At 48.8% G+C, this 15,299-nt stretch overlaps 1 protein-coding gene across 1 annotated transcript in view; it reads left to right on the forward strand.

Annotated features, from left to right (window-relative positions):
- Positions 1-15,299, forward strand: part of LOC149443114 (uncharacterized) — a 67,585-nt gene extending 52,286 nt beyond the window's left edge. Inside the window, exon 15 of the mRNA XM_089655800.1 lies at positions 9,025-15,299. Within this exon, the coding sequence (XP_089511926.1) occupies positions 9,025-12,557 (3,533 nt within the window). The 3' untranslated portion in view covers positions 12,558-15,299. The remainder of the gene's footprint in view (positions 1-9,024) is intronic.

Here is a 15,299-nt window from a genome sequence, read left to right on the forward strand (position 1 = left end):
TCCCCGCCCCCCCATATATACACTATATTGCCCCAAGTATTGTCCCTGCCCCCCCGTATATACACTTTATTGCCCCAAGTATTGTCCCCGCCCCCCATATATACACTATATTGCCCCAAGTATTGTCCCAGCCCTCCTGATTATACACGATATTGCCCCAAGTATTGTCCCCGCCCCCCGTATATACACTATATTGCCCCAAGTATTGTCCCAGCCCTCCTGTATATACACGATATTGCCCCAAGTATTGTCCCCGCCCCCCGTATATACACTATATTGCCCCAAGTATTGTCCCCGCCCCCGTATATACACTATATTGCCCCAAGTATTGTCCCCGCCCCCGTATATACACTATATTGCCCCAAGTATTGTCCCTGCCCCCCGTATATACACTAAATTGCCCCAAGTATTGTCCCCACCCCCCCGTATATACACTATATTGCCCCAAGTATTGTCCCCGCCCCCCGTATATACACTATATTGCCCCAAGTACAGTCCCCGCCCCCCCGTATATACACTATATTGCCCCAAGTATTGTCCCCGCCCCCCATATATATACTATATTGCCCCAAGTATTCTCTCCACCCCCTGTATATACACTATATTGCCCCAAGTATTGCCCCCACCCCCCTGTATATACACTATGTTGCCCCAAGTATTGTCCCCGCCCCCCCTGTAAATACACTATATTGCCCAAAGTATTGGTCGGCTGCCCTTTCCACACACATGACCTTTAATGGCCCCCCAGTCTTAGTCTGTAGGGTTCAATATTGAGTTGGTCCCGCCCTTTGCAGCTATAACAACTTCAACTCTTCTGGGAAGGCCATCCACAAGGTTTAGGAGGGTGTCTATGGGAAGGTTGGACCATTCTTCCAGAAGCACATTTGTCAGGTCAGGCACTGATGTCGGGGGAGGAGGCCTGGCTCGCAGTCTCTGCTCTAATTCCTCCCAAAGGTGTTTTATGGGGTTGAAGTCAGGACTCAAGTTCCTCCACCCCAAACTGGCTCTTCCATGTCTTTATGGGCCTTGCTTTGTGCACTGGTGCGCAGTCACATTGGAACAGGAAGGGGCCATCCCCAAACTCTTCCCACAAAGTTGGGAGCATGAAATTGTTCAAAATGTCACCTTAAGAGTTCCCTTCATTGGAACTAGGGGGCCAAGCCAACCCCTGAAGAACACACCCCACACCATAATCCCCCCCTCCACCAAACTTTACACTTGGCACAATGCAGTCAGGCAAGTACCGTTCTCCTGGCCACCGCCAAACCCAGACACGTCCATTGGATTGCCAGACAGAGAAGTGTGATTGGTCACTCCAGAAAACATGCCTCCTTTGCTCTAGAGTCCAGTGGAAGCGTGCTTTACACCACGGCATCCAACGCTTTGCATTGCACTTGGTGATGGAAGGCTTGGATGCAGCTGCTTGGCCATGGTAACCCATTCCATGAAGCTCTCTACACACTGTTGTTGGGCTCATCTGAAGGCCACACCAAGTTTGGAGGTCTTTAGCTATTGACTCTGCAGACAGTTGGCGACTTCTGCGCACTATGCACTTCAGCATGCGCTGACCCCGCCCTGTCATGTGACGTGGCCTACCACTTGGTGGCTGAGTTGCTGTTGTTCCCAGTTGCTTCCACTTTGTTATAATCCCACTAACAGTTGAGCGTGGAATATTTAGTGGCCAGGAAATATCACGGATGGACTTATTGCACAGGCGGCCACCTATCACGGGACCACGCTTGGAGTCACTGAGCTCCTGAGAGCAACCCATTCTTTCACCAATGTTTGTACAAGCAGTCTGCATGCCTAGGGGATGGATTGTATACACCTGTGTCCATGGAGGGGATTGGAACACCTGAATCACATGATATTGAGGGGATTGGAACACCTGAATCACATGATATGGAGGGGATTGGAACACCTGAATCACATGATATGGAGGGGATTGGAACACCTGAACCACACGATTGGGAGGGGATTGGAACACCTAAATCACATGATATGAAGGGGATTGTAATACCTGAATCACATGATATGGAGGGGACTGGAACACCGGAATCACATGATATGGAGGGCGGGGCCAATATTTGGGGCAATATAGTCTATATCTGAAAATCGATCAAGCCTGATGTACTGACAACCGATCTCATTTCTTGAGGCCCCCAAATGTCAGGATGGTACAAATCCCCCCAAATGTCAGGATTGTACAAATCCCTCCAAATGTCAGGAAAGCACAAATCCCCCCAAATGTCAGGACATTACAGATCCCCCCAAATGTCAGGACGGTACAAATCCCCCCCAAATGTCAGGACTGTACAAATCCTCACCAAATGTCAGGACGGTACAAATCCCCCCCAAATGTCAGGATGGTACAAATCCCCCACAAATGTCAGGACGATACAAATCCCCCACAAATGTCAGGACGGTACAAATCCCCCCCAAATGTCAGGATGGTACAAATCCCCCCAAATGTCAGGACATTACAGATCCCCCAAATGTAAGGACGGTACAAATCCCCCCAAACGTCAGCACGGTACAAATCCCCCCAAATGTCAGCACGGTACAAATCCCCCCAAATGTCAGCACGGTACAAATCCCCCCAAATGTCAGGACATTACAGATCCCCCCAAATGTCAGGACATTACAGATCCCCCCAAATGTCATGATAGTACAAATCCCCCCAAATGTTAGGACATTACAGATCCCCCCAAAAGTCAGGACGGTACAATTCCCCCCCAAATGTCAGGATGGTACACATCCCCCCAAATATCAGGACGGTACAATTCCCCCCCAAATGTCAGGACGGTACAAATCCCTCCTCAAATGTCAGGACGGTACAAATCCCCCCCAAATGTCAGGACGGTACAAATCCCCCCAAATGTCAGGACGGTACAAAATCCCCCCAAATGTCAGGACGGTACAAATCCCCCCCAAATGTCAGGACAGTACAAATCCCCCCCAAATGTCAGGATGGTAAAAATCCCCTCAAATGTCAGGACGGTACAAATCCCCCCCAAATTTCAGGATGGTACAAATCCCCCCAAATGTGAGGACGGTACAAATCCCCCCAAATGTCAGGATGGTACAAATCCCCCAAATGTGAGGACGGTACAAATCCCCCCAAATGTCAGCATGGTACAAATCCCCCCAAATGTGAGGACGTTACAAATCCCCCCAAATGTCAGGACGGTACAAAGCGTCATCATATCACCGGTTCGGCACAGCGCTGTCATATCATATAGGCAACCATTTGTATGAATGTCGTCCATTCGTCCCGTGTGTACTATTGTGAAGCTGTGACGGGCCACTGATAGCACACGGTACAGATGCAATGTAGTTGGTCCTTTGTGTACCATGTGATCACTGTGACCAATCACAGAGATCAACACAATGAATTGAAGCCATACACTGTTTCCAGTTGACAAGTGATCTGCGGTGATTTTTCACAATGATCACATGGTATCAGCTGCGACGCGATACACTGATCTGTCATCCACAGCGTTGCCCATGGGGCATGACCCCGCGAGGACGTCATGTTACTATAGGCCGTTAGGCCGTTAACTAGAAAGTGATAATGGGGGAGGAGCCAATACCCCAATGATGGTGGTCTTCAGGATGGGGGAGGAGACAATACCCCAATGATGGTGGTCTTCAGGATGGGGGAGGAGACAATACCCCAATGATGGTGGTCTTCAGGATGGGGGAGGAGACAATACCCCAATGATGGTGGTCTTCAGGATGGGGGAGGAGACAATACTCCAATGATGGTGGTCTTCAGGATGGGGGAGGAGCCAATACCCCAATGATTATTATTATTATACAGTATTTATAAAGCGCTGATAGTTCGCTCAGCGCTGTACATTACAAAGGGGGACAGAACATGTGACAGTACAACAACAATACAATGCAAAACATGAGGGGATTGAGGGCCCTGCTCTTTCGAGCTTACAATCTAGGAGGGAGGAGATAGGGGCACAGGAGGAGATAGCTGTGGGGGATGGAGTGGTAGGAAGAGTGGAGGAGGTCGGCAAGTTAACAGGGGGTGGGGTAGGCTTCCCTGAAGAGATGGGTGGATGGGAGGAGAGTAGGTGATAATCTGATGGGTTGGGGCAGGGAGTTCCAGAGGATGGGTGACACCCTGGAGAAGTCCTGGAGGCGGGCATGGGAGGAGGAGACCAGGGAACTAGAGAGAAGGAGGTCTTGTGAGGAGCGGAGTGTGCGTGCTGGGCGGTACTTGGATATTAGGTCAGTGATGTAGTTCGGGGCAGTATGGTGGACAGCTTTGTACGTCAGCGTTAGGATTTTGAATTTGATCCGTTGCGCAATCGGAAGCCAGTGCAGGGATTGGCAGAGGGGGGTGGCGGAAACGGAGCGGTTGGAAAGGTGAATGAGTCTGGCAGCTGTATTCAGGATCGACTGAAGCGGGTGTTGCACATACGGTAAATAATTCAACTGTGCGAAGGATGGGTCGGGTGAAACCAGAAGTGTTTTATTAGGAATGGCTGTAACAAACATAGAAAACCCTTAATTACATGTGACTGGATATGTTCCCTGTAATCACTGTCCTCTATACCTTACTAAATATTTCCATATACATTAATACCGTATTTGCCGGCGTATAAGACGACTGGGCGTATAAGACGACCCCCTACTTTTCCTGTTAAAATATAGGGTTTGAGCTATACTCGCCGTATAAGACTACCCCTCTTCCAATGCACACCAAATAAAAATGAAAAAACATCAGATTTGATTTCAATATGGTATGCTATTTCAGTATGGTATTCCAATGATGGGACACTATTCCTCCACTGATACCAATGATGAGGCACTACTCCTCCCACTGACACTAATGATGGGGCACTATTTCATCCACTGATACCAATGATGGGGCACTATACCTCCTACTAATACCAATGATGGGACACTATTCCTCCCATTGATACCAATGATGGGACACTATTCCTCCTACTAATACCAATGATGGGACACTATTCCTCCCATTGATACCAATGATGGGACACTATTCCTCCCATTGATACCAATGATGGGGCACTATTCCCCCCACTGATACCAATGATGGGACACTATTCCTCCCACTGACACCAATGATGGTGCCCCATCATTAGTGTCAGTGTGTGAGGAATATTGTCCCATCATTAGTGTCAGTGGGAGGAAAATTGCCCCATCATTAGTCAGTGGGAGGAATAGTGCCCCATCATTGGTGTCAGTGGGAAGAATCGTGCCCCATCATTGGTGTCAGTGGGAGGAATAGTGTCCCATCATTAGTGTCAGTGGGAGGAATAGTGCTCCATCATTAGTGTCAGTGGGAGGAATAGCACCCCATCATTGGTGTCAGTGGGAGGAATAGCGCCCCATCATTGGTATCAGTGGCAGGAATTGCGCCCATCATTGGTGTCAGTGGGAGGAATAGCGCCCCATCATTGGTATCAGTGGAAGGAATAGTACCCCATCATTGGTGTCAGTGGGGAGGAGGAATAGTGCCCCATGGTTGGTGTCAGTGGGGGAGGAATAGTGCCCCATCATTGGTGTCAGTGGGGGAGGAATAGTGCCCCATCATTGGTGTCAGTGGGGAGAATAGTGCCCCATCATTGGTGTCAGTGGGGAGAAAAGTGCCCCATCATTGGTGTCAGTGGGGGAGGAATAGTGCCCCATCATTGGTGTCAGTGGGGAGGAGGAATAGTGCCCCATCATTGGTGTCAGTGGGGAGGAGGAATAGTGCCCCATCGTTGGTGTCAGTGGGGAGGAGGAATAGTGCCCCATGGTTGGTGTCAGTGGGGGAGGAATAGTGCCCCATCATTGGTGTTAGTGGGGGAGGAATAGTGCCCCATCATTGGTATCAGTGGGGAGAAATGTGCCCCATCATTGGTGTCAGTGGGGGAGGAATAGTGCCCCATCATTGGTGTCAGTGGGGAGGAGGAATAGTGCCCCATCGTTGGTGTCAGTGGGGGAGGAACAGTGCCTCATCGTTGGTGTCAGTGGGGGAGGAACAGTGCCTCATCGTTGGTGTCAGTGTGGAGGAGGAATAGTGCCCCATCGTTAGTGTCAGTGGGGGAGAGGAGCAGCTGCTCCTTCTTTCAGTTCGGCCGCTTGATTTTCGCGGGGCCGTTCGGCTCCGCCTCCTCGCCGGTGATTGGTCACCTGTGTGCCTTTCCAGTGCTGGCGCCCAATCACCGATGAGGAGGCGGAGCCGAGCGGGCGGCGGGACCATCGAGTGGCCGAACTGAAAGGAGCAGCCGCACTTCCTCGTCGTGGGACCGGAGCCAGGTAGGGTACAGCAGCCCCTCTGCCCACCCCTGTACTTGGTGTCCGTTGGAGGAGATGGGGGGGTGGCGCCGCCCCTTGAAAAAGTGCCGCCCTGACACCGGCTCGCCGTATACCGGCGTATAAGACGACCCCTGACTTTTCAAAAGATTTTCACGGGTTGAAAAGTCGTCTTATACACCGGCAAATACGGTAAGTATTTTCCTATACATTAATAAACATCTTTAATTGCAATACTGAATATCTAGAGCTCTGCAGATATGCTAGTGACCTATTCTGCATAACAATAGCGTATTACAATAGAGAAATCACATTCCCTGTATCTTAGCGCCAAATCACATAGCTGCAATATATATTCACATTTATGCTATAAGTAATCTGATTGCATCATAGTAACAGCGACATTTACTAACCACCAGGGCATGTTAAGTAATTTTGTCCTATTTATCATGTTAAACAGCCTCCTGCTTACCTGTAACAAACACAGAAAACCCTTAATTACATGTGACTGGATATGTTCACTGTAATCACTGTCCTGTAGGAAACAAAGTGTTAGACTTTTAGTTCCTACTTCTGTGTCTTCCTATTATCACAGGAAGTAGTTCTGCCCTCTTGTGATGGTACAATAAAAATGCAGTCACTAGTATCTTCTATTGACAAAGATAGATTACTGTTATATTAGGTATTAGGCTTTAGATTTAAATTTTATGGGGCTGCCTATTTTCTATACCTCTTACACGGGGATAGCCAGCGGCGAGGCAGGCCAGTGAGGAGGGAGTTGCAGTAGTCGAGTCGTGATATGATGAGGGAGTGGATGAGCTGTTTAGTGGTTTCTGGAGTTAGGAACGCGCGTTTTTTGGCGATGTTGCGGAGGTGGAGTCTGCACGAGTTTGTTAAAGATTGGACTTGGGGCTGGAAGGATAGGTTGGAGTCCAGAATGACACCAAGTACTCTGGCCTGCAGGGCGGGTTTGATGGTGGCGTTGTTGAATGTGATAGAGAAGTCAATGGGGGGTGGTGTCCGGGCTGGGGGGAAGACAAGAAACTCGGTTTTGTAGAGGTTCAGTTTAAGGAAGTGGAGCGACATCCAGTCTGATATGTCGCTCAGTAGGTGTGTGATTCAGGCAGAGACCGAGGGGGTGAGGTGGGGGGTTGAGAGATAGATTTGTGTGTCGTCGGCATAGAGGTGGTAGTTGAAGTCGTGAGAGTGTATGAGTTGGCCAAGGGAGGAGGTGTAGATGGAGAAGAGAAGGGGCCCGAGGACAGAGCCTTGAGGGACCCCAACAGTGAGGGGGAGGTGGTAGCATGATAGGTAACGCTGAAAGAGCGCTGTGACAGGTAGGATGAGAGCCAGGAGAGAGCAGAATCTCTGAGATCGAGGGAGTGTAGTTTTTTGAGGAGGAGGGGGTGGTCGACTGTGTCGAAGGCCGCAGAGAGGTCAAGGAGTAGGAGCACTGAATAGTGGCCATTAGCTTTGGCAGTTAGAAGGTCGTTGGAGAGTTTGAGTAAGGCAGTTTCGGTGAAGTGTAGGGGACGGAAGCCGGACTGTAGGGGATCGAGGAGGTGGTTGTCGTTGAGGTGAGAGCATAGGCAGGTATAGACGAGGTGCTCGAGGAGTTTAGATGTAAATTGGAGCAGGGAGATGGGTCTGAGGTTGTTCGGGTCATTGGGGTCCAGGGAGGGCTTTTTAAGTATGGGGGTGATGTGTGCATGTTTCAGAGGGGAGGGGAAAGTGCCGGAGGAGAGGGAGAGATTGAAGATGTGGGTGAGGGAGCGTAGGATGGAGGGGGAGGGAGGCCGTAGGAGTTGTGAGGGGGTAGGGTCGAGGGGGCAGGTGGTGAGGCGGGCATCAGAGAGGATCTTGGAGACTTCCTCGATGGTAGTAAGGTCAAAGGTGTGAAGTGTTGGGGGGGCTTCAGTATGAGGAATGTAGGGTGGGGTGGAAGTGGAGGTCAGAGCAGTGGTGGGGCCGTGGGAGAGGGGTGATGAGGGGGTAGCTGAGTGAGGGGGAACGGGGTTGGAGGGAGTTTGAGCAGCGATGAAGTCCCTGCGGGTTATGTTGAGGGAGAGGGGGGATAAGGGGGTAGCTGTGTGAGAGGGGACGGGTTGAGAGGGCGTGTGAGTTGCGGCGATGTCTTTGCGAATTGTGTCAATCTTGTTTTTGAAGTGATTGGCAATCTCAAGGGCAGTGAGTGAGGTGCTGGGTGGAGGTGGGGGTGGCGAGAGTAGAGAGTTGAAGGTGGAGAAGAGTCGGCGAGGGTTGGAGGAGAGGGTCTTGATGAGGGTCAGGAAGTAGGCATGTTTGGCTGCGTGGAGAGAGGAGGTGTAGGTGTGGAAGGAAGATTTGTAGCGGGTGAAGACTTGGTGGGATTTGGTTTTGCGCCATAGTCGCTCCAGGGCACGACTGTGTCGTTTGAGGGCTTTGGTGTGATCAGTCTGCCAGGGCTGGAGTAGGGGGGTCTGATGTTGCGTGTGGTTAAAGGCGCTAGTGAGTCAAGGGCTGTTGACAGCGCGTTGTTGTAGGCGGTCATAGCCAAGTCGGGGCAGGACAGGGGGAGGATGCTGTCATGACGTTGATCAGCTGCAGAGTGGAGGGAGGCAGGGTTAAGGTTGCGGAGGTTACGGCTGATGGTGGTCTTCAGGATGAGTCCAGTCTTCCTCTTGGTTCCCCTCCCCCCCATCCTCACTCTCTGACCTCTGGTGGGGCTCCTGTCTAGTAATCCTCTTTGTCTTTGTATTTTAGTCCATGGCCGGGAGATGAGGAAAACCTCCGAGGATTGTCTCACTTTGTCTCCAGACTGGAAAGTAGAAGATGAGGACATCACACAGTATAGTCCAGGAGAAAACCCGGCTCCCTCCAATGTCCATCCGGCACCACCCAGTGTAGATGAACCATTGGATTCCTCGTATCCTGAGGAACCTCAGACTGTGCGGGACCGGGCCGGCCTTCCAACAGGGAAGAGCTTCTCCTGTACTGAGTGCGGGAAGGGTTTCCGTTATAAATCCTATCTTAATAGGCATCAAAGATCTCACACGGGGGAGAAGCCGTATTCCTGTCCTGAGTGCGGGAAATGTTTCCGTTTTAAATCCAATCTCAGTAGGCATAAAAGATCTCACACAGGGGAGAAGTCATATTCCTGCCATGAGTGCGGGAAATGTTTCCGTTTTAAAACCGATCTCATTATGCATGTAAGATCTCACACAGGGAAGAAGCCACATGCCTGTCCTGAGTGCGGGAAATGTTTCCAATCTAAATCCGGTCTTAATGTGCATAAAAGATCTCACACTGGGGAGAAGCCGTATTTCTGTCCTGAGTGCGGGAAATGTTTCCGTGTTAAATCCCATCTTAATGTGCATGAAAGATCTCACACGGGGGAGAAGCCGTATTCCTGTCCTGAGTGCGGGAAATGTTTCCATCTTAAATCCGCTCTTAATGTGCATAAAAGATTTCACACGGGGGAGAAGCCGTATTCCTGTCCTGAGTGCGAGAAATGTTTCAGTGTTAAATCCGGTCTTGATGTGCACAAAAGATCTCATACGGGGGAGAAACGATATTCCTGTCCTGAATGCGGGAAGGGTTTCAATTTTAAATGCTATCTTAAAGCACATCAGAGATCTCACACAGGTGAGAAGCCGTATTCCTGTTCTGAGTGCGGGAAAGGTTTCTATTCTAAAGCCGGTCTTGATGGGCATAAAAGATTTCACACGGGGGAGAAGCCATATTCCTGTTCTGAGTGTGGAAAATGTTTTTCACAGACGTCTGCTCTTTACGCACATCAGAAGTTGCACACAGGTGAGAAGCCGTATTCCTGCACTGAGTGCGGGAAATGTTTTGTAAGAAAAGCAGATCTTGTTACACATCAGAGGTCTCACACGGGGAAAAAGCCATATTCCTGTGCTGAGTGTGGGAAATGTTTTTCTGTAAAGTCCAGTCTTCACAACCATCAGAGATTGCACTCAGGTGAGAAGCCGTATTCCTGTCCTGAGTGCAAGAAATGTTTTTCACTGATGTCCACTCTTTACACACATCAGAGGTTGCACACGGGTGAGAAGCCGTATTCCTGCACTGAGTGCGGGAAATGTTTTGTAAGAAAAGCAGATCTTGTTACACATCAGAGCTCTCACACAGGGAAAAAGCCGTATTCCTGTGCTGAGTGCGGGAAATGTTTTTCCGTGAAGTCAAGTCTTCACAAACATCAGAGATCGCACTCAGGTGAGAAGCCGTATTCCTGTCCTGAGTGTGGGAAATGTTTTTCACAGATGTCCAACCTTTACACACATCAGAGATTGCACACGGGGGAGAGGCCGTATTCCTGTACTGAGTGCGGGAAACGTTTTCATCTTAAATCTCATGTTAAACTGCATAAAAGCACTCACACGGGGGAGAAGCCACATTCCTGTCCTAAGTGCGGGAAATGTTTTGCAAAGAAGGCCGCTCTTAACACACATCAGAGATCTCACACGGGAGAGAAGCCATTTTTCTGTCCTGAGTGCGGGAAATGTTTTTCACATAAGTCCGGTCTTTACTCACATCGGAAACTGCACTCGGGTGAGAAGCCGTATCCCTGTTCTGAGTGTGGGAAATGTTTTATGCAGAAAGTAGACCTTGTCTCACATCAGAGCTCTCACACTGGGGTGAAGACATATTGCTGCCCTGAGTGCGGGAAACGCTTTTCACACAAGCACAGTTTTGACATACATCTGAAATTGCACACAGGCAAGAATCTGTATTCTTGTGCTGAGTGTGGGAAACTTTTTACAGGGAAATCCCACTTTAACGCACATCAGAGGACTCACACAGGGGAGAAGCCGTTTTCCTGTTCTGAGTGCGGGAAATGTTTTTCAACGAAGTCCCAGCTTTCCACACATCAGAGAATACACACGGGGGAGAAGCCATATTCCTGTCCTGACTGCGGGAAATGTTTTCCTGTAAAGGCCTCTCTTAACTTGCATCAGAGAATACACACAGGTGAAAAACCATTTTCCTGTCCTGAGTGCGGGAAAGGTTTTAGAACAAAGTCAGAGCTTGTTTTGCATCAGATGTCTCACACGGGGGAGAGGCCATATTCCTGTCCTGAGTGCGGGAAAGGTTTTAGAACAAAGTCAGAGCTTGGTTTTCATCAGATGTCTCACATTGGTGAGAAGCCGTATTCCTGTTCAGAGTGTGGGAAATGTTTTGTACATAAATCAGTGCTTGTCAGACATCAAAGGTTTCACATGCAAGAAAGGCCATATCCCTGTCCTGAGTGCGGGAAAGGTTTCACAGAAAGGTCCCATCTTTCAGTACATCAGAGAACTCACTTGGGAGAGAAGCCGTATTCCTGTCCTGAGTGTGGGAAATGCTTTATAGAAAAATCACAGCTTGTCTCGCATCAAAGATCTCACACGGGGGAGAAGCCGTATTCCTGTCCTGAGTGCGGGAAACGTTTTTCAGGGAAGTCCAACCTTAACATCCATTTGAGATGGCACACGGGGGAGAGGCCGTATTCCTGTACTGAATGCGGGAAACGGTTTTTAAGTAAGTTCATTCTTCTCACACATCAAAAATTGCACACGGGAGAGAAGCCGTATTCTTGCCCTGAGTGCGGGAAATGTTTTTTAGAGAAGGGCAATCTTTACATACATCAGAGATCTCACACGGGGGAGAAGCCGTATTCCTGTCCTGAGTGCGGGAAATGTTTTTCACAGAAGGGCGCTGTTCGCATACATCAGAAATGTCACACAGGGGAGAAGCCGTATTCCTGTCCCGAGTGCGGGAAATGTTTGTCAACGAAGTACAGTCTTTCTAATCATCAGTTATTGCACACGGGGGAGAAGCCGTTTTCCTGTTCTGAGTGTGGGAAATGTTTTTCAGACAAGTACAACCTTTATTCACATCGGAGCCTGCACACAGGCGTGAAGCCATATTCCTGTCCTGAGTGCGGGAAATTATTTGCACAGAAGTACTATCTTATTCAACATCAGAGATCACACTCGGGGGAGAAGCCATTTCCCTGTCTTGAGTGCGGGAAATGTTTTTCGTCTAAGTCCAATCTTTGCAGTCATCGGAGATTGCACACAGGCGAGAAGCCACATTCCTGTTCTGAGTGCGGGAAATGTTTTTCAAGGAAGAACCATCTTTCCAGTCATCAGAGAACTCATTCAGGGAAGAGGTCTCGCGCAGGAGACAAGCCGTATTCCTGTCCTGAGTGCGGGAAATGTTTTTCAGTGAAGTCCAGTCTTTCCAGACATCAGAATTCCCACACGGAGGAGAAGTCACGTTCCTCTACTGAGTGAAGGAAATGTTCCTCACTGAAGTCCTGTCTTCCTGGGGTCCCACACAACCCTGGAGGTGTATTAGTGCCTTGAGTGCGGGAAATGTCTTCCAGATGAATGTGGCTGGACATCCCAGCTCTCATGTGGGGAAGAAGCCTCAGGCGCCTTAAGCCGAAACGCATTGCAGGTTCGATATCCAAAATGTGACGCGTTTCGGCTTAAGGAGTCTTCAGTCTCCTTAAGCCAAAACGATAGTCCCTGAATTTTTTGTAACCAATACAAAAGCATTGGTTACAAAAATGCAGGTTCGATATCCAAAAATTTGACGCGTTTCGGCTTAAGGAGCCTCAGGCTCAATCCAATCGGTCATAGCCGGCAACTCGGTGACTTCTTCAAAATGCTTTTTTTTGGTTTTAAAGATGCAGGAACGAAAACCAATAGCAACGCATTTCGGCTTTTGGAGGCTGAAGAAGGCTCCTTAAGCCGAAACGCGTTGCAGGTTCGATATTCAAAATGTGACGCATTTCGGCTTAAGGAGACTTCTTCAGCCTCCAAAAGCTGAAACGTGCTGCTATTGGTTATCGGCCCTGAGTTTCCGGTATGACTCGTTGTGATTGGACGCCCTAACCAGATCACCGACCTTCTCTGTCCACGCCCACCTCTTATCTGCGATGTCAATCCGAAAGGTCATAGCTGTCAAATCGGTGACTTCTTAGAAATGCTTTTAATTGGCTACAAAAATGCAGGTTCGATATCCAAAATTTGATGCGTTTCGGGTTAAGGAGCCTCAGGCTTCTTCTGCCAAAACGCATTGCAGGTTCGATATTCAAAATTCAACGTGTTTCGGCTTAAGAAGCCTTCTTCAGCCTCCTTAATGCCGAAACACATTGCAGGTTTTGATATCCAAAATTCAACGCGTTTCTGCTTAAAGAGACTTCAGCCTCCTTAAGCCAAAATGCGTTGCAGTTCAATATCCAAGTGTGATGCGTTTCGACCTAAGGAGCCTTTTTCAGCCTACTTAAGCCGAAATGCGTTGCAGGTTTGATATCCAAAATTCGATGCGTTTCTGCTTAAGGGGACTTCTTCAGTCTCCTTAAGCCTAAACGCGTTGAATTTTGGTTATCGTCCCTGAATTTTTGCAACCAATAAAAAAGCATTTTAAAGAAGTCACCATGTTGCCGGCTATGACTTGTGAGTGGACGCCCTAACCAGAGCTCCGACCATCTCTGTCCACGTCCACCTCTTATCTGCAATGTCAATCCGAAAGGTCATAGCCGGCAATTCGGTGACTTCTTAGAAATGCTTTTTATTGGTTACAAAAATGCAGGTTCGATATTTAAAATTTGACGTGTTTTGGCTTAAGGAACCTCAGGCTTCGTAAGCTGAAACGCGTTGCAGGTTCGATATCCAAAATTCGACGCGTTTCGGCTTAAGGAGCCTTCTTCATTCCTGTTGCATTTTGGTTATTGCCCCTGAATTTTTCTAACCAATGAAAAAAAGCATTTTGATGAAGTCACCGAGTTGCCGGCTATGACCGTTTGGACTGACATCGTTGTGATTGGATGCCTTAACCAGAGCACCGACCTTCTCTCTCCACGCCCACCTCTTATCCGCGATGTCAACCCAAAAGGTCATAGGCGGCAAATCGGTGACTTTTTGGAAATGCTTTTTATCGGTTACAAAAATGCAGGTTTGAGATCCAAATTTTGATGCGTTTCGGCTTAAGGAGCCTTCTTCAGTCCTGTTGCATTTTGGTTATCGTCCCTGAATTTTTGTAACCAATAAAAAAAAGCATTTTGAAGAAGTCACTGAGTTTCCGGCTATGACCGTTTGGACTGATATTGTTGTGATTGGACGTCCTAACCAGAGCACCGACCTTCTCTGTCCACGCCCACCTCTTATCAATCACAGGCTTCATAAGCCGAAACACGTTGCAGGTTCGATCTCTTAGATTGTAAGCTCCCCGGATCAGGTCCTCCTAACCCTCTTGTATTGAACTGTATTGTCTCCATATATATTATAAAGTGCTGATGCATTTCGGCTTAAGGAGCCTTCTTCAGGCTCCTTAAGCCAAAACGCGTTGAATTTTGGTTATCATCCCTGAATTTTTGTAACCGATAACAAAGCATTTCTAAGAAGTCGTCGAGTTTTGCACCGACATGGTTCCGAGTGGACGATCTAGTCAGAGCATCGAACTCCCATCTTTGTACATAGAACAGCCGTAGAGATTGGGTAGGTCTTGTCTTTCTTTGTTGTATTTCCCATTATTGTTACTTTTTTGTTATATTTTGTTACTTTTTGAAGTTCTGTTCCCTTGTGTTGGCACTGCAATGTCTTACTGGGGTTTAGTAGCCACGGCTATGGAACTCTCACCCCCCGCATTGCCGCTGGAACCTCGGGATCCCCCCTCAATGACTGATAGTAGAGTGTGTAGACCAGGGGCAGACTGACCATTTGGATACTCGGACACCGCCGTCAGTAGGGGGCCCCATGAGATGCCCCTGGTACCTTTCATAGGCTTTTTTGGGTGTGGTTTGAGTGTGGGCGAGGACACAGGGGCCCCATGATCCCCTATTGCCCGGGGGGCCCCATGAGTTGTCAGTCCGCCCCTGGTGTAGACGTCTCTGTCCCATGTACTCCTAGGTAGGTGCCGGGCTGTCTGGGGCGGGCCTTAGTTAGGATCATGTGATCAGGCTCCTATCTGATTTTGTGTGGTATATATTCTGTGTGAATTGTCAATAAAGTAGTTTTAGTTGCACCAAA

This window comes from Staurois parvus, unplaced genomic scaffold, assembly GCF_062004578.1.
Source record: "Staurois parvus isolate SC_StPar_1 unplaced genomic scaffold, SC_StPar_1.0 ptg000874l, whole genome shotgun sequence".
Taxonomy (NCBI): domain Eukaryota; kingdom Metazoa; phylum Chordata; class Amphibia; order Anura; family Ranidae; genus Staurois; species Staurois parvus.